The sequence below is a fragment of the Macrotis lagotis genome, chromosome 2 (assembly GCF_037893015.1).
Source record: "Macrotis lagotis isolate mMagLag1 chromosome 2, bilby.v1.9.chrom.fasta, whole genome shotgun sequence".
Classification (NCBI taxonomy): Eukaryota; Metazoa; Chordata; class Mammalia; order Peramelemorphia; family Peramelidae; genus Macrotis; species Macrotis lagotis.
In genome coordinates, this window is record NC_133659.1 from 234,871,091 (window position 1) to 234,894,969 (window position 23,879).

The 23,879-nt window shown below is 35.5% G+C and overlaps 1 protein-coding gene across 1 annotated transcript; it reads right to left on the reverse strand.

Moving 5' to 3' along the window:
- Positions 1–667: 667 nt before the first annotated feature.
- CDRT4 (CMT1A duplicated region transcript 4) lies at positions 668–22,682 on the reverse strand. Its single transcript, XM_074225190.1, has 3 exons — positions 22,496–22,682; positions 3,824–4,075; positions 668–1,205 (listed from the first exon to the last, which is right to left on the reverse strand). The coding sequence occupies exons 2-3, from the start codon at positions 3,825–3,827 to the stop codon at positions 742–744; spliced, it is 468 nt and encodes a 155-aa protein (XP_074081291.1). The 5' UTR covers positions 3,828–4,075; positions 22,496–22,682; the 3' UTR covers positions 668–741.
- Between the last annotated feature and the right edge of the window lie 1,197 nt (positions 22,683–23,879).

Here is a 23,879-nt window from a genome sequence, read left to right on the forward strand (position 1 = left end):
CCCTCTAAATAGAACCCAGGAAACTACATATTACTAAATTGTGAATTCCATGTGAAAAAGGGCTGTATCTTAATCTTTGCATCTTCCCCAGAACCTAATACAATAGATGCTTAATAAGTTGAAGTTGACATTCTGAATTTGTCTTGTGAGGTGTTCTCTAATATGAGGAACACTAATGAGAGAAACTAATAATGTAGTAACATTGATTTTGCTGATCTGAGATATCAGTGAGTAGTATTCAGTTCTATTATTCCAACTTTGTGGAGAGCTTTAAAGTACATTTTGAAAATACACAGGGGGAAATTACTTGTCAAACTCAGATCCCTGAGAAGTTAAACTCTCACTTCCCAAAGCTAAAGACCAGGTCATAAGCCATGAGAAATCTAGTACTCAAGGAAATACATATCTGGAATCTTCCTTAGGCTACATGGGTTTTGTCACTAGAGGCTGTGATTTCTGTTGTCCTACAAGCTTCTTACAACTGAAATGGACTGCAAGCTCATATCTGCTTAGGATGCAGGGTAGAGAGTAGAGGTAAGGGATGGAGCATATCCATAACCTTGGGACCCAAATTCTAAGCCAACTCTTTCACAATTGCTCTAATAGTATTGGCATCAGATTGCCATTCTAACTTCCCCCCCAAAAAAAATCCAGCGCAACTTTAAAAGAAAGTGAGAAAATTTTCAGAGAGTTTAAAAGCAGTATTAAACTGGTAGGGGTGGCCTACAGAAAACTTGTTGTCTAATGAACATTCGTCTTTCTCTCCTTGTTCTCTAGTGGGTCATCATACACCAAAATGCGCAGCATAGGTTTTTGGGAAAAAATGATTCTGTTGTAAGCCTCAGTAGGACCGTCTCTAAAAACCATCTGGGGAAATGCATTATTCACATGTAAAACAGGTGGTGAGAATGACAATGAGGACAAGCTTCCTAGTGCTGGCACTGATGTTGTGGGATTCTCTGAGTAAGTGGCTTCAGCAGAGAAGTTAGCACGTTTTGGCAGGTTTAGTAATGATTGATCACTGAAGTTTGAGTCCCAACTGTTTTCCCGACTAGGTTTTGGGTTTTGTATATGTTTCAGTTTGTCTTGTTCAATGAGTTTGTTGACAACTGGGGATACATAGGTGACATAGGCTGGCCATGATTCTTGCTTGTTAATCAGGTTGAGTGGAAGACCAATGTTGGCTGAAGGTCTGATATTGTTATCTGAAGACAGACAGTAACAAAGACAGTTTTAGGTTAGTATATTTTTAAGTTCTTGCTAGAGCTGGAGTATGTATATATATTTTATTCCCAATTTTAAATCCTCCACTGTCACACTAATTACAAAGCTACCAATATTTATTCAATAAGAGGTAAATGGAATGAATATTAGGAGCTACTGTTTTTCTAAAAACAGCAAGAGAGAAAATTTTGGAAGCAAGAATTAAGTACATGTAGTGGGGGAAGATGCTAGCTCTAGAGGTGGGAGACATTTTAAAAATTGATGCCCTGACACTTTGACCCAACCCATATCTGTATAGCTTTTCTTAGATCTTAGAAATTTAATTTATGAATGAGGAAAGTAGAACTTGGAGGGCAAGTGACTTGTCCAAGAAATGGCAGAGCCAAGGTAGAACATAATTCTTCTGACTCATAAGTCAATAGACCAACTACTACACTGCATTACTTCCATTAGAATCTGTAGAGATATTGAGCAGTACTATAAGTATCTAATATAATGGAGATAATTGTGTATATGATTTATTTGCAGAGTTTAATATAAGATCTTATTTGTAGTGTTAAAAACCCAATTTAGTTAAAATAAAAATTTTAAATTAACATTCAGCTTTATGGGTACTGAGTTCTTTCTTATTGCATTTGTATTACGTTAACTAATTTTATGGGCAATTTCCCTAGAGTAAGGAAGAAGAGATAGCAGGTAAGATCTAGATCTCTTATTTTGTGAGTGAGTGGTTAGACAAGAAGATTTTCAAATTTTTTAACTCTTTCCCTTATTCACAAGTAGAGTGTCTAACCAGAGTTAAGATAAATGTCAGAGGCACAGTCTACCTTTTTAGGTCAGTCTTTCCTACTTATATAATCTATTAAATGGAGGAAATAAATCTTAAATAATTCTCACAGAGAAAAGGCAGAAAATTATTGAGTCTTATTGCATTCTGAGATGTACTTAAAAGTTTGGAGAAGGGAATTAATGTAAACCATGAACCTTTATTTAATTGAAAGATTATCTCTGAAGTGTTTCATTTAACTATGAGCAAAGTCCTATCAGTGAACTGAACTGAACCAAATGTATTAATCTATTGATGTGTTCATCTCTTCATAATTTTCTTATAGTTCAATTCCTGAATAATACTGTAAGAGCATAATCAGGAGTCAGAAAATGGTAGACTTAAGGTTCTAGTATTGGCTCTGGCATTTACTAATTATCACAATAATCACTTATTCCAATTTTATAAGTGAATAATGTTCAGTATTAGCCTATTATAAAATGAGGATAATAACCTGCTTTGTTTACTTCAGAGGGAAACAATAGCTAGCATTTATGTGTTGATTTACATTTTTATCCTATTTGATTTCCACAAAAATCCTCTGGGGCTAATAATGCAAATATTTTCCTATATTACATAATAAAACACAACCTTCAAAAAGGATGTATTTTACCATTTAATATACTAGAAAGTTTCAGGAGAAAATTGAACTCTAGAGTTATTTAAAGTCTTCACTCCAAGTTCAGCACTTTTCCATTTATCTTTACTCTCAATAGATCAAATATATGAGAATCAAAAATGAGATAATGTATATGAAAGCACTATAAACCTACAGATAGCAATACACATTATGGTAATTTATTATTGCTCCTATTATATTCTCAAATCCTAGAATTTGAAAGAACCACAGAGTAGAAAGGTAGACTCCTTTTATGATGTAGGTGTTTAGTTAAATATGTTGTAGACTTTAAATTTTTCATTACTGCATAAATGGAGAAAATATAATCTGCAATGTGTGTGTATATATATATATATATGTGTATGTATGTATGTATGTATATATGTATATGGAACAATACCTAGGATTTAGAGCTAGAAGTGTCTTTAGAGATCATTTAGTCAAACCCTTATTTTACACAAGAAATAAGTGATGAGATACTTAGGTATTTAAAAAAAAATCTGATTTCATCAGTTGGGATATTTCCTCCATCAAAACAGATCATAACCTAATACATTAAAAGATAGTTGCTATGGTAAAGGAAGGAAGGAAGGGACAGAGGAAAGAAGGGAGAAAGGTTGAGGGAGGAAGGGAGGGAGGAAAGAAAAATATAAAATTCTGGTAAACATTTTATTGATTCATAAAATAATAGCACTAGATTTGGAATTAGATAACCTGAATTTGCATCCCAAATCTGTCACTTAATAGATGTATGAGGTTGGATAAAGTTACTTTCTCTCACTGGTCTACTGAAAGAAAGAAATCATAGCAAGATCTCTTTGGCTTTAAAGTCCTAAATTCACATGGTAAACCTGTTTAAACTCAACTTGGAAGGAGTTTAGATGAGATTTTATCATTAAATCCATACTAAAATCTCCTGATATTGTTAATGCTTGTGCCCCTTGTGTCTTGGAGAAACCAAGATCAATTCTACACCATGAGCAGCATTAGAGGAAAACATTTAAGTCTTAGTGTATAATGAGGTGTTTAAAAATATAGTAAAACATAACCAGTGTATTCTGTTCAGTAATGTTAAACTTGAGGTCAATGGCCACTTATAAGTCATTAGTATATCTCTACTCCAAATCTATTTGCCCTATTTGACAAAAACTTACCCATAGGAGCCAAATTTATTTTGTGTGGACACTCAAGTTGGATTTGTGCTTTGAAGCAGAGCTAGGTGGATCAAAAACTTGATGGGTTCAATTTTCTATGTATGATTTATGAAGAGTTCTATTCAAGAGGCAGGGACTTCTACTTCTGTGTTCTCTGTCAATCAGGGTGCAATGGAAAATTGCTTCAGGAACTCAGAGCAACAAGTCAACATGAGTAGCTCTGAATTTACCCTAATGAAGCAGAATGACTTTCTGGGGAAAAAAAAGAGGATGAAATTTCCATTATTTGCATATGACAGCAATTTCATCAACCAGTGTTCTCTGAGCATCTTCCTAGAAGAAACAAACTATATTAATATAAACACGATCATGATAAATACAGAAAGGAAACGTGACTAAAATGAACCAAAGATTCTACATTCTAACTTAAAGAATCAATCACAATAGCAATAGGAAATATTTTATAAAATATAAATATAGTGTAATATAAGCAAAAAATTTGCCAAGAAATGTTTATGTACCAACATCTGTTGCAGAGGATGAAGAATGAAACAATGTAGAATTTGACAAGATGACCCAAATCTAGTAAACATAAACTTTAGTAAATGTGGGTCATGAGGAAAGATGATGAAAAGCACATTGGTAAAAAAAATCAATCTGATTATGTAAAAAAATTAATAATCCCAAAGGAATTGGAAAAAGTAGAAATGACAGAAATTTAGAATTATCAGGTTTCACATTTTTACAAAGGAATAATCATTAAATTAGTGTTACATGTAATGGGTTAAAGAATCAAATAGTCAATGAAAAAGCTGTAAGAACTTTTGTTTTATTTAGGTTTGGCAAGGCAAACAGAGTTAAGTGGCTTGCCCAAGGCCACACACCTAGGTAATTAACTGTCTGAGGCTAGATTTGAACTCAGGTACTCCTGACTCCAGGGCCGGTGCTCTATCCACTGTGCCACCTAGCTGCCCTTTAAGAACTTTTGAAAAAATTGTAAAGCAGGTTGACAGAAATTAGGTTATAGATCAGAACTGTATACAATTAAAAAGATATAGATTGAATTGGGAACGTGGAAGCTTAACCACATTATTTCATTTGTGTGGAAAATCCAAGGTAGAAACTCCCTATATAGATGGAGAGCAGCAGCTCATCTACAATTTACTGGCTTTGAGAGTTACCTGTAGCACTGAAATGGTAAGTGACTTGCTGTGAACTTGTCCAACATTCTGGAAAATAATTTGGAATTAGGCTCCAAAAGCTCTGACCTGGAAATATTGCTACTATCATCTCTATCTCAAAGAGAACAGAGAAAATGGTAAAAGTATAAGAATATGTGTGGCAACTCTTCCTTTTTATGGTAGAAGAAAATTGTTACCCATTAACTCAAAAATAGTTAAACCTATTATGTATATGAATGCAATGTGCTCTTAAATAATGAAAGGGATATTTTCAGAGAACTCTGGGCAGGATTTATATAAATTGATATAAAGTAAAGTGAGCAGAGCAGGAGAACAATTTATACAATAAAAATAAGATTGTAGAGAAGAGCGAAGACTTAGAAAATCTGAACAACAATGACCATCATATTTCTAGAAACATGCTATTATTCATATTCACATAAGAGAAAATATATATATATATATGCATATTTGTATAAGTACATATGTGTGTATGTATGTATGTATATTAATGGGGAAAACTTGTGCATATTTTTAACAGTGGAGACTATTATAGAAATGTTTTTTTTAGGTTTTTTTGCAAGGCAAATGGGGTTAAGTTGCTTGCCCAAGGCCACACGTCTAGGTAATTATTAAGTTACTGAGAACAGATTTGAACCCAGGTACTCCATTACTCCAGGGCCGGTGCTTTATCCACTGCACCACCTAGCTGCCCTATTATTGGAATTTTTAATTTCATTTTATTATTCAGGACTCAAGGGCCGTCCTTTCTAAAAATTTTGGTCAACTAAATGAACTCTTAATATTAACCACACATGAGCAAAACCTGTCCATGGGATATGAAAATTTACTTAAGACCCTTAAACATTCCTTAAGAAGACAGAGTAAGAATCTCAATTTTCCCTGACTCTTTGATGACATGTAAATTGTCCTCCTCAATCAGATTATTTGTGACTTCTCTAAATGTAGCTTAATCTATAACTTAAGTTTGAATATAGAGTTTCTTTACAATGTTTTCTTAGAGGATGTACATGAATTTAAATTTATTCAACTTTTGACACTGAAAGAAGGATGGATTTATCTTTGACTTTTATGATCAAATAGGAATAGACAAGATGACAATATGTAAATTATTTCTGTCACTCTGACCTAATTTAGACTATAAGAAACTTGTACTAGAGTGTCTTAGTCAGGATTCTGGTTTTTTTCCTCTCTGAGGTCTAAACCTATGCTTAAACATGGTAATAAAACACAGGTGTTGGGGCTGCTAGGTGGCGCGTGAATAGAGCACCGGCCCTGGAGTCAGGAGTACCTGGGTTCAAATCCGGTGTCAGACACTTAATAATTACTTAGCCGTGTGGCCTTGGGCAAGCCACTTAACCTCATTGCCTTGAAAAATCTAAAAAAAAAAAGCAAAAAAAAACCCTCAGGTGTTTTTTTTTAAAGTAAATACCTATTTGGCAATTGTTACCCACTATATGAACTCAAGGGAGAATGAACTGAAGAAATATAAATATGACATGGGGAGTGATCTGTGAGAAAAGATGTGAGGAGCTAAAATTAGGCTTCTTCTAGAGAAATTAGAATTGAGGAGAGAAAATTCACCTCTAAATCAGTCACAAGTACAGAAGGAAATGGGTAGAGAAGGATATTTTGAGGTGAAGGAGATGAGTAAAGGGAGAGTATGAGCCAAGAGCCTAAACTGAGAATATAGAGAAGAGCATATTTTTGAGGCCTGAGGCCTATTTTTGGATTAACTGTTGTGCAAGATGTTGTGGAAGACAGCTTACACTGGTAGAATTATCCACTAAAAAGAACAGACCAGGAAGCCCATATGTGCACAATAAACAATTTGAGAGTAGGGCTTCTTGTATCAAATGATATTAGAAGTTGTATTTCTAGAACTTCTCTAGATCTATAGATTCCCCAAGGAAGTAATCCTGTACATTTTTTCTTCTTGAGATTTTGCATAAAAACTAGAAGCTTTTTCCTTCATACACTGGGAAAATCAATAGCAGCAACAGGCAATCATTGTTACAAATAGTGGGAAACTATATTCCTGCTACCAAACTTCATAGTAATTGAATCCCTAATATTTCCCATCTAACAAATCTGCCATTGACTTTTTTCCCCCATTAACTTTTTTTTTAAAGATTTTTTGCAAGGCAATGGATTAAGTGGCTTGCCCAAGGCCACACAGCTAGGTAATTATTAAGTGTCTGAGGGTCAGTGCACCCCCCCATTAACTTTTTTTAAGTTTTTTCAAGGCAATGGGGTTAAGTGCCATGGGGGGGCATTCACTTTTTTTAGTCTTTTTTTTTTTTTTGTAAGGCAAACGGGTTAAGTGGCTTGCCCATAGCCACACGGCTAGGCAATTATTAAGAGTCTGAGGTCGGATTTGAACCCAGGTACTCCTGACTCCAGGGCCAGTGCTTTATCCACTACACCACCTAACCACCCCAGCCATTCACTTTTAATCAGAAATATTTACTATACTAAAGGCAAATCAAGAAAAACAGTTCCCAGGAGAGATAATGAATATGCATCTTTGGAGTTACTTGCTGTAGAGAAATACTTGTATAGAGAATACAAGTGCCAGGAGCTATTTTTCAACTCTGACTTTGAAACTTGGAATCTTTGCTTTCCTTAGGAGTAATTTGCATAACACAATTCATTAATGGGTAAAGACTACAGTACTTGGCTTTGTTTTTCTTTTGGAGTTCTTAATTCTCTCAGGTAGGATATTCCCTTCTATAGTGGTTGTTCCACTTGTGTCACTCTTCTGGGTTCACAAGGTAAAGTAAATGCAGAAACCCCAAGTCTGTATAACTTTTCCAGGTTACCTACCTTGACTAGCTCTGAGGCACATCAACCTCTGAGGCAGTAGAGAGGCAGAGAATGCACAGAGAAAACTAAAGCTTTTCCTTCCTCCAATCAGTCTTTCCAAGAAGCAGAAGCTATATCTTTTTTTTCTGTTACAACGCTTCACCAGTCTGTCAATAAGCATTCATTTAGTGCCTTAGTATGGGCACTATGCTAAGCACTGGGGATACAAAGAAAGGCAAAAGGTAGATTATAAGGAGAGACCTCTAAGGTCTGGAGGTCTGTCTCTCCTGGGATCGCCTCTGTCCTGTCTTCATCTTTTCTGAGTAACCGTGAAACTAACTTCAATTAAAGATGTTTTTTTTTTTTAGTGAGAGGTCTTATTTCCACCTCATGGTGATAAAACCAATATCTACATTTCTGCACTCTACATCATAACTAGGCAATATACATATATGTCCTAAGATCACTAAAACAGTACGAGGGATTCAGGATTTCCAAGTACTATTTTAAATAAAGTCCTCAAATGACTAATATGCATTGACCTCTAATAAAATCCCATTTTAACAAAACTCACTGGGTGTACTGACATCTTGGAGCAGGGAAGATGCACATTTGTTTTGGTATTAGCAAAAAGGTTCAGGACAAAGATCCTGGGGGTTTGGGGTCAGTCATCCTTCCTGGAATATTTTTCTGGATACATCTCCTAGTAGGTGTGTCTGATTATCTAGTCCAATCCTAATTGAAGGCCACTCCCTTCCTTGATAGAGAAATAGCTTTTCAGATCTCCTCTCATAGTGGAAGGTATAAGGATCCAGTTTCCAAGATTTCATATGTTCATATGTTAGCCAGAGCCCTCTACGCATGTCTGAATATCAGCAAGCTTAGAGAAATATTCGTAAGTTAATCTAGTTCTGTTTTGCTCTTTGTTAAGAACAAACCCTGGAGGTTAAAGTTTGTCCCTTTTTAAGGCAAATTCTGCAGGTTAACATAATTATTTTTAAGGCCAAACTAAAGGAGTTCTTTCCTCATATAAACTAGATGCTAGGAACTAATACGTTTCAGTCCTGGGGAATTATGTTTCTTTTTTCAATGGGTATGTTTTTGTGGTATTTTTCTCAACTCTTATTTTCACTTTTTGCAAAATTTTCCATATCTGAAAGAGGCTTGCCTTTGGACAGAGATTTCTGGGGGGGGGGGGAGTGCAATGAATATTTCCTATAAATTGATTCTTAAATATATAGTCTGCCAATCTGAAAAAGTTCCAAATTAATCAAATTATTATATCATCATCTAATACTCTTCTTCCATTTTTTTATTATTGCTTTAAAGATGAAAGACTGCCAAATTCCCCAGATTTGTGAAGTTTGATACTTGATTTTCTTCCCCTCCATGTCTAAAATTCTTCTAAGGCTGCCTTTCTCCATATCTCTGTGCAGAAGACTCACTTATTTTAATATAAAGAGGAAAGAAAAGGAAAATTGGTGAATCAGAAATAAGGAGTTTGTATCACCAGTGCCATTGTTCAGTTTGTTTACATAATAGAAAAATGACTGTGAAAAAATAATTTAATGTTACGATCATCTCTAAACAATACTTTTATAGTCTGGTTTCTTAACTCTTATCTCAAACTAAGGTCATACAATATGCAAATTTGATACAGAATACAAAGATTTATTTCTATTGGAACTAGGAATAAAGTTTTGTCTGGTCCTATTTTGTGTTACTATCTGATAGCTCAATAGATCTTTAAGTGTACATTGATATTAAACGAAACAGGACATATCTGCTCCAAAAATATTTTGAGAAAATGTATACAATTCTGAAATTTGTTGAGTGACTTGTCTTTAATGTTTTTTGGTCTATCATACACTTTTTAAATGATGAGAAATTCTCTTTCAAAAGGATCAAATGAAACAAATCAAATAAAGGCATAATAGACATTTAAGCAATAGAAACTGCACCTTGTAATGAGTTAGATAAAATTGTAAGTAAATTCATATGGAGAAATAAAAAGTCAAGAATTGCCAGGAGCTTAATGAAAAAAAGTGCAAAAGAAGGTGGATTAGCCCTACCTTATCTAAAATTATATTATAAAGCATCAGTCATGAAAACTGTTTGGTATTGGCTAAGTAATAGAGTGGTGGACCTGTGGAATAGACTAGGTATAAAAGCAGGAGATGATTATAGTAATCTGCTGTTTGATAAACCCAAAGAGTCCAGCCATTGGGATAAAAACTCCCTCTTTGATAAAAAAACTGCTGGGATAATTGGAAGTTAGTATGGAAGAAACTTAGATTAGACCAACACCTCACACCCTTTACCAAGATAAGATCCAAATGGTTACAGGACTTAGACATAAAAAACAATACTATAAGCAAATTAGAAGATCAAGGACTAGTTTACCTGTCAGATCTATGGAAAGGGGAGCAGTTTATGACTAAGGAAGAGTTGGAGAACATCACCAAAAACCAATTAGATGATTTCAATTACATTAAATTAAAAAGCTTTTGCACAGATAAAACCAATGTAACCAAGATCAAAATAAATGCAGTAAATTGGGAAATAATCTTTACAACTAATGATTATGACAAAGGACTCATTTCTAAAATATACAGAGAACTGAGTCACATTTTTAAAATAAAAAGCCATTCCCCAATTGACAAATGGTCAAAGGATATGCAAAGGCAATTTACAGATGAGGATATCAAAGCAACCCATAGCCATATGAAAAAATGCTCCAAATCATTAATTATTAGAGAAATACAAATTAAAGCTTCTCTGAGGTACCGCCTCACACCTCTCAGATTGGACAATATGACCAGGAAGGATAATGATCCTTGTTGGAAGGGTTGTGGGAAATCTGGGACACTATTACATTGTTGGTGGAGCTGTGAACTCATCCAACCCTTCTGGAGAGCTCTTTGGAACTATGCCCAAAGGGCAACAAAAATGTGCATACCCTTTGACCCAGCAATACCACTACTGGGTCTATACCCTGAAGAGATGAAGAAAAGGGAAAAAACATTATTTGTAGAAAAATATTTATAGCAGCCCTGTTTGTGGTGGCAAAGAATTGTAAATCAAGTAAATGTCCTTCAATTGGGGAATGGCTTAGCAAACTGTGGTATATGTATGTCATGGAACACTATTGTTCTATTAGAAACCAGGAGGGATGGAATTTCAGGGAAGCCTGGAGGGATTTGCATGAACTGATGCTGAGTGAGATGAGCAGAACCAGAAAAACACTGTACACCCTAACAGCAACATGGGAGTGATGTTCAAACTTGAAGGACTCGCTCATTCCATCAGTGCAACAATCAGGAACAATTTTGGGCTGTCTGAAAAGGAGAGTGCCATCTGTATCAAGATAAGGAGCTGTGGAGTTTGAACAAAGTTCAAGGACTTTTCCCTTTAATTTAGAAAAAACCAGATATCTTTTTGTCTGATCTTGTTACCTCTTAGACATCTCTTCTCTTCTTTAAGGATATGATTTCTCTCTCATCACACCCAATTTGGATCAAGGTACAACATGGAAACAAAGTAAAGACTGACAGATTGCTTTCCATGGGGTGGGGTGGGGGGAGGGAAGTAAGATTGGGGGGAAAATTGTAAGACTCAAATAATATCTTTAATAAAAATTAATTTAAAAAAAAAGAAAGAAACTGCACCTTGCTAGAAGATTGGCCATTATGCTATGAGGGAATAGAAAATAGTTACAAAACACCTGAAGCATGTTCTAAAGGTCCCTCTAATTTATACCATCAAATTTTTGGAAACAAGCTTCCTAGATTATTCATGTGAATGAGTGCATCAGGTAGAACAAGTTCCTGCACTTAAGAACTGGGAATTCATAAATAATGTATATGTATGTTTAATGAATGTCTCATGTTCTATAATGTTCCCACAGAAACATCTCAGCACACCTAAGTCTGACTACTCTAAAGTAAATATGGAAAGATTATTTCATTTAATTTTGAAGTGGCAGGTTAGTTCCTATATGGGAGTTTGATATTAAGGGTTTTTTACAAAAAACTACTTAGATAGAAGTAGATGTTAAGGAGGTGGAGAGAAATCCCTTTCTGTAAGAAGCCTGAGAGCAAAGATAAATTTTCAAAACTGTTTCTCAAGTTTTTAAGTAGGGTTAGTTCTAGGTTTTTAAAACTAATTGAGGTTATCTCTCCTACCACCAAAGGAAAGCCCAATTTTGAATAAAATTTTCAGTTACTCCTTTTATAAACTACAATGATCAAACACACCCTTCTTTTTTACAGATGAGGGAGAAATGAGGTTCAAAAATGAAGTAACAAAAATGATAGTGTAAAAGATTTTCTGGAAATCCAGCTTGTCCATATAAACATTAATATCTGAGAGCCCAGAAGATACAACACATACAAAAATATCCCTTGTTATGCAATTTGCTTGGGATCCTACCAAACTAAGATAAATATGATCTTGATTATCTAAACCAGGGAAAGAACAGAAAGAAAACTGTAGACCAATAATCTTAATGAATATTTAACAGATATTAGGCAAAGAAACCTCAAAAACATTCAAATATTACCCATTGTGACAAGGTTGGATTAATATAAGAATAAACAAAGAGACACCACATTAATAAACAGTTGGTACAAAACCCATCAAATCTTCAAGGAGGAAGTGGGGAAGATTATTCTTTCCTTACACAAATATGGTTCCCTAGGGATGATGGGCTCAAGTACAATAACAATAAAATGTAATTAAAGTACATTAATAGTAAGATGTAGTGAATATAATCAGTATAATCAAGTTGTAGCTCTCAATTCCTGGCTTTGGAAATTCTTTCCTCCTTTGAAACATGGCTCATTAAGTTCCCTATAAGTTTTGGGCTTCCTGTCAGAGAGGGGGAATTTAAAATGCAGAAAGAGATGTACATTTTTTACACATAAGAAAATTTACTTTGAGGGTTTAAAAAAACTTTTTTTCTCAATGCAAGATGGAGGCATAGGAGAGAGATAAATTCTTATAAAAATAAGACAAGTACTATAAAATCTAATTAAAGCTATCATTAATTAGGCACTAAAAGAATACTTTTCAAGGTTAAAAGGATATAAATTGCTACTTTTTTCCACAGTCACCAAAAATCAAAAGACTCAAAATGACTTTCAAACAGTTTTAGCTCAGAAATAGAACCGAGATGCAATTTTTCTCTTCTCCCCAATTCAGTCTAAGCCTCATATACTTTAGGCCACCTGGTATGTGAAGTACCAAGTAGGGGTAGAAATGCTAGTTATAACATAAGAACAAAAAAAAAATTTGAGAAAATAAGCATTGGCAAAAAGGAAGCAAAATGATCACTTTTTACAGATAGTATGACGGCTTATTTAAGAATCCTGGAGACGGGGCAGAGCCAAGATGGCGACAGGAGAAGAGCCTCTCTTAGATGCTCTCTCTCTAATATTTCAAAAACATAAAATAATGACTCTAATTAAATTTTCAAGAGACAGAACCCATAGAAAGATCCAGTGAGGCAGTTCTCCAGATCAAGGTAACCTGGAAAATAGTGGAAAGGCTCCACTCCACGAGGGTTATAGGAGAGGCCCACCAGAGTGAAGGAACTTCAACCTCCCAGGAGGCAGCCCCAGAGAGCCTGGGAGCCATGGCTCACAGCAGTGGGGGCAGTCAGCCAACCTACACCCCGGGGGAGCACTGGTCACAACTTGGAAGATCAGCAGGGTGACCTCTGCCAGAGCAAGTGTGTTAGGCCCAGACCTCAGGGCACTCAGCAGCAGCAGTGGTCACAGCAGCCCAGATCCAGGAAATGGAAGCAGGTGGAACCTGTAAGCAAGAGCCGCCAGGCAACAGAGTCTTGAGTGCTCAGCCTACCAAAGGTAGGGGAGTGGAGAGAAACTTCTGAGGTCTTTCATCTGTACCTGGAATAGCACTCAGGGCTCTGACCACATTCAGATCCTTATCACAGCTAGGACCCCCATAGAACAGCAGGGGTCCCCCCACCTCAGCCCCATGGCAGAAGGGTGCACTTGTAGTCATTCACAGACCAGGAGGAAAGACAGAGCTTCACACACTGAGATCCTTGTTGGGGGGGGGTCTCAATTAATACTCAAAAACTCAGGAAGTACCCCAAGACCAGTCACAGGCTGGGGAAATAAGTAAACAGAGAAAAAAGAGGAACACCACTGAGAAATACATTGTCTATGATCCCAAGAAGGATCAAAATACTCAATCTGAAGATGAGGAAGTCCAAGCTCCTGCCTCTAAAGACTGGAAGATCAAGAGAAATTGGGCTCAGGCTATGAGAGAGATCAAAAAAGATTTGAAAATCAAGTAAGGGAGATAGAAGAAAAATTGGGAAAAGAAATGAGAGAGATGCAGGAAAAACATGAAAAAGAAGTCAGCAGTTCAGTCAAGGAGGTCCAAAAAATGCTGAAGAAAATAACATGTTAAAAATCAGCATAGGTCAAATGGATAAAACAATTCAGAAAGTTATTGAGGAGAAGAATGCTTTAAAAAAGCAGAATTAGCCAGATGGAAAAAGGAGATAAGAAAGCTCTCTAAGGAAAACAAATCCTTCAGATCTAGAACGGAGCTAAAGGAAGCTGATGACTTTATGAGAAGTCAAGACACAATACTTCAAAACCAAAAGAATGAAAAATTAGAAGAAAATGTGAAACATCTCATTGAAAAAACAACTGATCTGGAAAACAGATTCAGGAAAGATAATTTAAAAATTATTGGGATACCTGAAACTCATGATCAGGAAAAGAGTCATGACCTCATTTATAAAGAATTCCTACAGGAAAATTGCCCAGATATCCTAGAAGCAGAGGGAAAAATAGAAATTGAGAGAATCCACCAGTCTCCCCTGGAAAGAGATGCAAAAAAAAAAAACAACCCTCAGGAATAATATAGCCAAGTTCCAGAACTCCCAAGTCAAAGAGAAAATATTACAAGCAACCAAAATGACACAATTCAAATATCACAGCTGCAGTCAGGATCACACAGGACTTAGCAGCAACTACATTAAAGGCTCGTAGGGCTTGGAATATAATATTCCAGAAGTCAACAGAACTTGGAATGCAACTGAGAATCAACTACCCAGCAAAACTGAATATCCTGTTCCAGAGAAAAAGATGGACTTTCAATGAACCAGGGGAATTTCAAATGTTCCTGTTAAAATGGCCAGAGTTGAACAGAAAGTTTGATCTTCAAATACAGAACTCAGGTGAAGCATAGAGATTGGAGGAGAAGGGGAAAATATGAGGGACTTAATGATGATGAACTACATGTATTCCTGCATAGAAAAATGATACCGATAATACTCATAAGAATTTCTTATTTAATAGAGCAGATAGAAGGAGCTTTTATAGATGAAGCACAGGAGAGAGCTGAATTTGAAGATATAATATATTGTAAAAATGGAGTCAATGGCTAAAAGGGAAATGTAATGGGAGTAAGAGAAAGGAGAGGTGGAATAGGCTAATATATTTCATATATTAAGATTTTTTTATTACAATGAGCTATTGCAATGATATGGAAGTGGGGAAGGTGAGGAGGAATGAGGGAACCTTCGCTCTCATCAGAGGTGACTTGGAGAGGAAACAGCATATATTCTCAATGGGGTATAGACATCTAGAGTAAGAAGGAGAGAAGGGGGATGGGGGAAAGAGGGATGATATGAGTGATGGAGGAGAGGGTGGACCATGGGGAAGAGTGGTCAGATATAACACATTTTCTTTTTTACTTCTTGCAAGGGGCTGGGATTGGATGGCCTGTCCAGGACCACAGGGCTGGGTGGTTGCTGGGCCTTAGGGGTGGTATGTGGGCTCAGGACCTCTTGGCCCCAGAGTCAGAGATCAATTTGCTGTGCCACTCAGCTACCCTACAGCACATTTAAGAAGAGGGACAGAGTGAAAAGAGAGAGAAAATATAGTATATGGTAGTGGATAAGTATAAATGGAAGGAGTTGCTATCAGCAATGGCAACAGAGGAAAAATATGGAAGTAGCTTTTGTGATGGATTTATCATAAAGAATGTGATTCACCTATGACAGAGCTGGTGGTGTTGTAACACAGACTGAAGAACTATTATTATTATTATTATTATTATTATTATTATTATTATTATTATAATTATTATTATTTTATTTGTTTTTTATTTTAGTTTTTGCAGGGCAATGGGGTTGGGGTGACTTGCCCAGGGTCACACAGCTGGGTGATTGTTGGGTGTCTGGGGCCAGATTTGAGCTTGGGTGCTCCTGATTCCAGGGCCGGTGCTCTGTCCACTGTGCCACCTGGCTGCCCCATTATTATTTTTTTTAATTTTAATTTTAATTTTTTTCTTTCATTTACTTTATTGTTCATGAGGGTCCATATTTTTGGGGAGGGGTATTATGTTTACTCTTAAACAATAATATTTTAGTAATATTTGTACAAGATTTAGTAAAATTTGTACAAAAATAAAAAGAAATATAATAAAAAGAAAGAGGAGGAGAGGGAAATACATTAAGATTGATATCGAAAAAAGAAGAAAAAAGAAAGGTAGATTATAGCAGCAATTTTTATTATTTTTTCCAATTATAGTAAGGGCTATTTGTTTACTTATTGACTCATTCTCAAAATAAAATCACTGAAATAAAAAAAAAAAGAATCCTGGAGAGTAAACTGAAATTAAATACTCAGTAGCTTCAGAAAAGTAGCAAGATATAAAATAAAATCAATACTTTTTTTGACAAGGCAATGGGGTTGTGACTTGCCCAAGGTCCCACAGCTAGGTAATTATTAAATGTCTGAGGCTGGATTTTGTGAACTCAGGTCCTCCTCATTCCAGAGTCAGTGCTCTATCCACAGAGCCACCTAGCTGCCCAATCAATATTTATAAAGGGCCAGTTACCATGTGCCAAGGTTCTGGGGATACAAGAGTCATAAGACAGTTCCGGCTCTCAATATAATGGGAAAGAAAATATACAAATAAATCTATATGAAGCAAATTATATAGAACATAAATAGGAATTAATGGAGGTAATTTACTGGAATTAAAAGGTTTGGGAAGGCTTTTTTTTCTTTCTATTTTATCATATAAATATTTTGTTTTCCAATTATATACAATAGTAGTTTCTATCTATCAGTTTTTGGTAAGGTTTTGAATTTTATACTTTCCCCCAAACTTCCCTTCCCTCCCCCTCCCCCCATTAGAAGGCAATCTGATAATCTTTATATTGTTTCCATGTTATGCATTGATCAAAATTGAATGTGTTGAGAGAAAAAACATATTCTTGAGGAAAAAATTATTAGAGATAGCAAAATTATATAGCACATAAGACAACTTTTTTAAAAATTGAAGGTAATAATCTTTGGTCTTTGTTTAAACTCTATAGTTCTTTCTCTGGATACAGATGGTATTCTCCATTGCAGATAGCCTAAAATTGTTTGGGAAGGTTTTATATATTAGATAGGATTTTAGCTGGGAGTTGAAGTCAGAGGTCAATAGGTGGACAGGGGGAGGGCAGAGCATTCATTCCAGGATCACAAAAGATATGAAGTTATCAATAAAGATTGAAGTCAGGGGTCAGGGTCTCTATGTTGAGAGTAAATTGTAAAAGTGGAAAAGTAGGAAGGGTGACTAGTTATGAAGAGCTTTGGATGCTAAACAGTATAATTTATTATTTGTTCCTAGAGGTAATGAGAAGTTTTTGGAGGGGGATCAGGATTTAGGGGAAAAACACTAGTGGCTGAATGACCCCTGATTCAAGTAGACCCCTTAGAAGGAAAACTAGAGTAGTGGCAGTGTTAAAGAAAGGGGGACATATTTGAGACATGTTTACAAAGGTGAAATTTCCAGGTCACGGCAATAGCTTTGGAGATTGACAAGATAGCGACACCTAGGTTGTGAGCCTTCATATAGATATAAATTACAAATAAAATCTGGTAGAAAGAACTCAAAATGAATTCTATTCAAAATGACTACAAAATATATAATAGACCTTGTATCCAACTATCAAAACATATCAAAATAATTTTCAATGCAAGGGAGGTGGAAGAGTTGCTAATTTTTAAAAGAAAGAGATTCTTTTCAAAATGAGAGGCTTAGCATAGATTCTACAGAGAGGAAGACAGGAGAAAACAAGAGAACACTTTTTACAGTCGCAAGGAAGAAAATTTTGCTTTTTCGAAAAGGTCATTCACTCTTTTGAAAGCTACCAGGATGTTTAGGTGCCCCAGAATAAGAAACAGGAAAAAAATATGCATTCTGTTGAACAGTTCTCAGTCAGACAATACAGGATCATCAGACAGTTAATCATGGTGGAGAGAGAGGATGAAATTACTAAATGACATCAGTGGTTTGCAAACATCAAAAAGCAAATAATCCACATGCTCTGGTCACATGTCCCCTCCAATATGTTAATTTTTCCCATACATCACAGATTTATAGGGAAATATTCTACAGTTCTTACTAAAGGTATTGATTGCCCCTTTTGTATGTGAACAGACCAAGCTGGAGTGATCCTCTTGCTTTCTCTCATATGTGACATGCTATCTTTTCATGCCTTTCTACTATATGTCCCTCTTCCTGTTTTATCTTTTTTTTTTTTTTTTAGTTTTGTATGTGTGAACTACACAGTGGATGAAATGGCAGGGAAAAAACTTCTAAGAAAAAAAAAAAGAACAAATCCACTTTCTGAAAGATTGTTAGGAAGACCACCTGTCCTTTCAAATGGAGAGGACCTCTTTGACAGCATTCGAGTCCCTCAACTCATTTATTTGCATGTGACTGTTTAGAGTTCTAAAGATTCTGACAAATTTCTAAATTAAATATTTGGAGAGACCATGAAAAGACATGATAGGTTTCAAAACAGTTTTATACTTCTTATGATAAAGATGAGTTTCTGACTACTAGAAAGATCTGGTTCAGGGAATTACAGGCATTAAAATCTGCAGCAGGGGCGGCTAGATGGCGCAGTAGATAGAACACCAGCCCTAGAGTCAGGAGGACCTGAGTTCAAAACCGGCATCAAACACTTAATAATTACCTAGCTGTGTGGCCTTGGGAAAGCCACTAAACCATTTGCCTTGCAAAAACCTAAAAAAAAACTGCTACAAAACTACTACTACTACTACTACTACTACTACTACTACTACTACTACTACTACTACTACTACTACTACTACTACTACTACTTACTATACTACTTATAGTAAGGTTTTTCTAGGAAGCCTAAGGATATATGGCTGAGGTTTACATTAAAACCCAACACTGCATCCAGGTGCAGCATTCCACTAAACCTTAAGGAAACAGTACAGCATACAGCTGAGGTCAATTCTGACCTAGGGCAGAGACCTAGGCTGGTAAACTGGGAATAGGTAAGTGTGAGAGAGAAGGTTGAAATGCTTTGAAATCTAGTTGCCATGGAAACCACAATCAATGAAGAGGGAGACAAAGTGAAGGACGGGAGAAATTACCAAAGACTTTAGGAAGAAGAAAATGCGAAGATCTTAAACATAAGCAGATCCATTAAAATGGAAAGCTAACAATTATGGAGTCCAAAGTCAGGATACAAAGTTATGAGAGTAAGAGGAAAGGAAATGAGGATACCAGTTTTAGATGTTCTTGTCAAGGAGTTTAGCCACAGAAGGGAAAAGAGATATGGGACAATTATTATTGCTGGATGGTTCAGGTAAATATTTTTTGAGGATGGGGGTATGTTTTTGGCATTTAAGAAAGAGTTAAAGGGAGAGATTGAAAACTAGTGAGAGCAGGGATGATAAAGGGGTCAATCTGATGCAGATGAAATGGAATAGATTATTTTGTGCAGGTAGAAAAGCTTGGAAAGAGAAGGGCTACCTCTTCATATGGGAGGTGAAGGAGAAAATGGCTGAAGGCTTCTAGTGATGTGAGAAGGAGAAAGAGTTCCTGAAAAAATAGCTTTAATTTTTTCAGAGAAATATGATGGAAGATTCTTATTTGAGTGGGTGGGAAGTTTGAGGAGGAATTGAAAACTAAGAAAGAGCTTCCGTGGCAACTGGGATAGTGAACAGTGAATAGAGATGTAAATAAAATGATCATCATAGTGAAGGCCTAGCATCACACAGCTTATGTATGATGTAACATACATTTGTTACATATGTCACATATTAACATAAATTTATGTTTTACCCAGTAGCATGATTTAATGATTTTTTTCAGCTTTGTACACCAGAGATTGTTATCTACATCTACCCTTTTCCTCCTCATCTCTTGGACTGGGAGCTGCTCCCAATCCATCGCCTTTGTAATTAATCATGACTATTTATTATTAGGTACCTATATGTTCCAGACAAACAATAGTCCTTGTCCTCAAGAAGCTTATAATTTAATTTATGAATTACAGGCAGAGTTCTTCAGTGCAATATGAACACAAATATATATATACAAAGAAAGCTATACAGAAAATAGGAAATTAAAAGAGGGAAGGCACTAGAATTAAGTGGAAGACTTCCAACAGAGATGAGATTTCAGTTGGGACTTTTAAAGAAAACCAGATTAGTCAGAAGTCAGAGTGAAGGAAGGAAAATATTCCAGGCATGAGGGATTGCCAGAGAGAACACCTGGAGTTAAATGATGGAGTGTCTTGTTCTTGGAACAGTCAAGTAGGCTAGATACTGAATCAAAGAGTTGGGGAGTAAGGTTCCAAAAGATTGGAAAAGTAGGAGGGGGATAGGTTATGAAAGGCTTTGAAAGTCAAACAAAATAGATTATTTGTTTCTGGAAGCAAGAAGAACCTGGAATTTTTGAGGCATTACCAGGAATGATTGTGTTCAATAACTTCAGCTTATTAACAGAAGTTGATCGGGTTTCTTTCAAGTCATTTCTAACTCTTCATGACCCCATCTGGGGTTTTCTTGGCAAAGAGACTGGCATGGTTTGCCATTCCTTTCTCCAGCTCATTTTATAGATGAATAAAACAAGATAAACCTGAGTCACAAATCTAGTAAATATTTGGGGGATTGATTTGAACTTATGAAGATGGAGCTTCCTGACTCCAGACTCAGCATCCTCTCCATTGTGACAAGTAACTGCCCCATTAATATGATTATATTTTATTTCCATGCAGGAAACTCCATTTAGACTATATGCTAAGTGTGTGCATACTTTCAGACTTACCATAGAAGGGAAGCAAGATAAGGATGGGATGGAGCAACATGATTTGAGAGATCTGTGAATTCTGTGGGAAACAGAACCCAGTACCTACTAGGTAAAAAGAGGGAGACTGAAAAGAAAGTAAAAAACCTTTATCATAAAAGCCAGTTGTTTGTAGAACCTCAGAGGCTGAAAATACATATGCAAAGAGGTCCAATGAAGGTATTCTTAGTGAAGCACTAAGCCATGTCTTCATCTCCTTACCCTAGAAAGATGTGAATCTTGTCAATAAAACCATTGGGATGATTGACTATATTCACATGAAGGTAATATCTTTGTATTGTAAAAAGTAATGACTGAAGAATTCCAAGAAGTAAGGGAAGATTTATTTGGCTGATACAGAACAAAATATGCACAATGAGTTAAAAATTGTATATAGGGGAAAATAGTAACATTAAAAGAAAAGGAAGCAATGTTGTGTAATTGTAATAACCCTGGGTATGCGGAAGAGATATGAAAAAATACCCTTATTTGCTCTAATTATAGACAAGAAAAGCAGGAGACTGCACATACTTAGTTGAATGAGCAAGTGTGGCTCAAGCTTCAAATCTGATCCAGTTGTTTTCATAGAAATAGTAACATGTTGCAGCTGCTTCAAGAAAAAGAAAAATTCCACATAGGACACATTTTTGAGTGTGTGTGTGTGTGTGTAGAGAGAGAGAGATAAAACTATAGCTATAGATATGTATGTATATGTATATATATATATGTATGTATGTGTGTGTGTGTGTGTGTATTTGATCTTAGGGAAACTAAGAATTATTAGACAGTTTCAGTCCTAGAGGGACAAGATCAGTAGAGGTAAAGACATCATTTGCATAAAAAGGTATAAAAGAAGCATTCACAGAACATACATACACCTTCAAAGACAGACTAGTGATTAGAACACACTGAACTTGGAGATCTGGTTTCAAATCATAACTCAGACATTTATATACTTGCAGCATGACCCCCAGGTAAATCATTTAAACCTTTCCTGGTCTCAGTTTTTCTCTTCTGTAAAATAAGGTTGGATTCAATAACCTCTCTTTTTTTGCTCTAAATCTATGATCCCATGTTCCTATGTGTCAGATACAGAATTTGAAGCCAACTCCTCTAACTCCAAATGTACCATTTAATCCTTCTTCTCTAAATTTTCTCTAATCTGATCTAAATTTTCTCAGGCCTTACAATATTACCAAACAGTTGATCAATCATAAAAGTAAGGAAAGCTCTGAAAACACTTCACCAGGAATTCTCAGTATTTAAAATAATTAAAGATTCTGGGGATCTTACCAATTTAAGAATCCTTTTGTGATGTGTATAAATAATCTCAGTTATTCTTTTAAAAGTCAGACTTAATATACCTTGAACTTTCCCATATTGGAAAACACCAATATTTGAAGAACTATTGAATACAGCTGAAAGTCAGCCAAAGTATATCTAAAGGATAGATTTATGATCTGCATTATTAAAAAGATGATCTAAAATATTAAAAATATATAATCTTTTTTACCTTTGATATTTCTACACATCATCATGTTGTTTCTGATGTTTCTGTGTCTTCTTTCTCTTGCTCTATGATCATTTACTTTTTTTAAGTTTTCTCCCTTCTCTATTTTCCCATTGAAATTTCTCTTTTCCCCCTTTATGCTCTTGTAACCAGTCTGCTTCCTTCTCCTCTCTATGGCCTCTGTTAACATTTTACTGCTTATAAATAAGTTGAGGATTGTGACAACATCAGTTGCCACACCTCTCTATCTTTTTTCTCCCTATCCCATCATCTCCTAAAGGAAGATAATGTGTGAGCTTTAAGGATGTGAGCATACCATCAATTGGGGAATGACTGAACAAGTTATGTATATGAATCATGAAATACTATTATTCTATATAGAACCATAAATGGTAGAACTCTAGAGAAGCATGGAATGAATTACAGGAAATGATGCTGAGCAATGGGAGCAGAACCAGGGGAACATTGTACACATTAACAATATTGTGAGTTGATCAACCTTGATGGATGTAACTCCTCTCAGCAATTCAGAGAGCTAGGACAACACTAGGAGACTGGCTATGGACAATGCTATTCCCATCCAGAGGAAGAGAAATAAAACAAAACAAACAAAAAGCCCTTCAGAATCTGAATGAACATTACATTCACATTTTAAAATTTTCTCTTATTTATTTATTTCCTATCTCATGGTTTCCTCATACCAAAAATGACTAATATGTAAGCATGTTAAACACAAATGTGTAGTATACAATGTTTGTCTGACTGTTCATTGCTGAGGGGAGGGGAGGGTGGAACTTAAAAATATGTAACTTAAAAATATGCATATGCATGTGGATGAATATTGAAAAACTTTCATAACATGTAATTAGACAAATAAAATAAAATATCAATAAAAAAGGATGTAGATATAACAGTAAATTTGAGAGCAAGGGTCAACTAGATCAAACTTGAATATTAAATAGGATCTTAGTGATTATATATGATTGTTATGAGAATATCCATCACATAACCAATTCTTTAAATACATTCAATCACCAAGTTTCACTTCTTATTCCTTTGAAATTAGTCTCCTACAGTTTTCTCCTCTCCTAAATACCAAATCCAAGGCAAGACCATTGTTATTTTGCACCTGGATTACTGACATTACTGTAAGACCTTCTAAGTTAGTCCTCCTGCCTGGAGATTCTTCCCACCTCCAAATTCTCAGATGATAACTTTGCCTCATAAATCATGGGAAAAAATTTAGATAATTTGTCAAGAACTCTCTCTTCTCTTCTGACTACAAATTTAAGTTATATAATTTCAACTGGACCTTCATTGCTGCAATACAATTCTTTTATGTTTGCTTAATTAGCTCTTTTTTTCCTCTCACTATATTGGCTCTTCC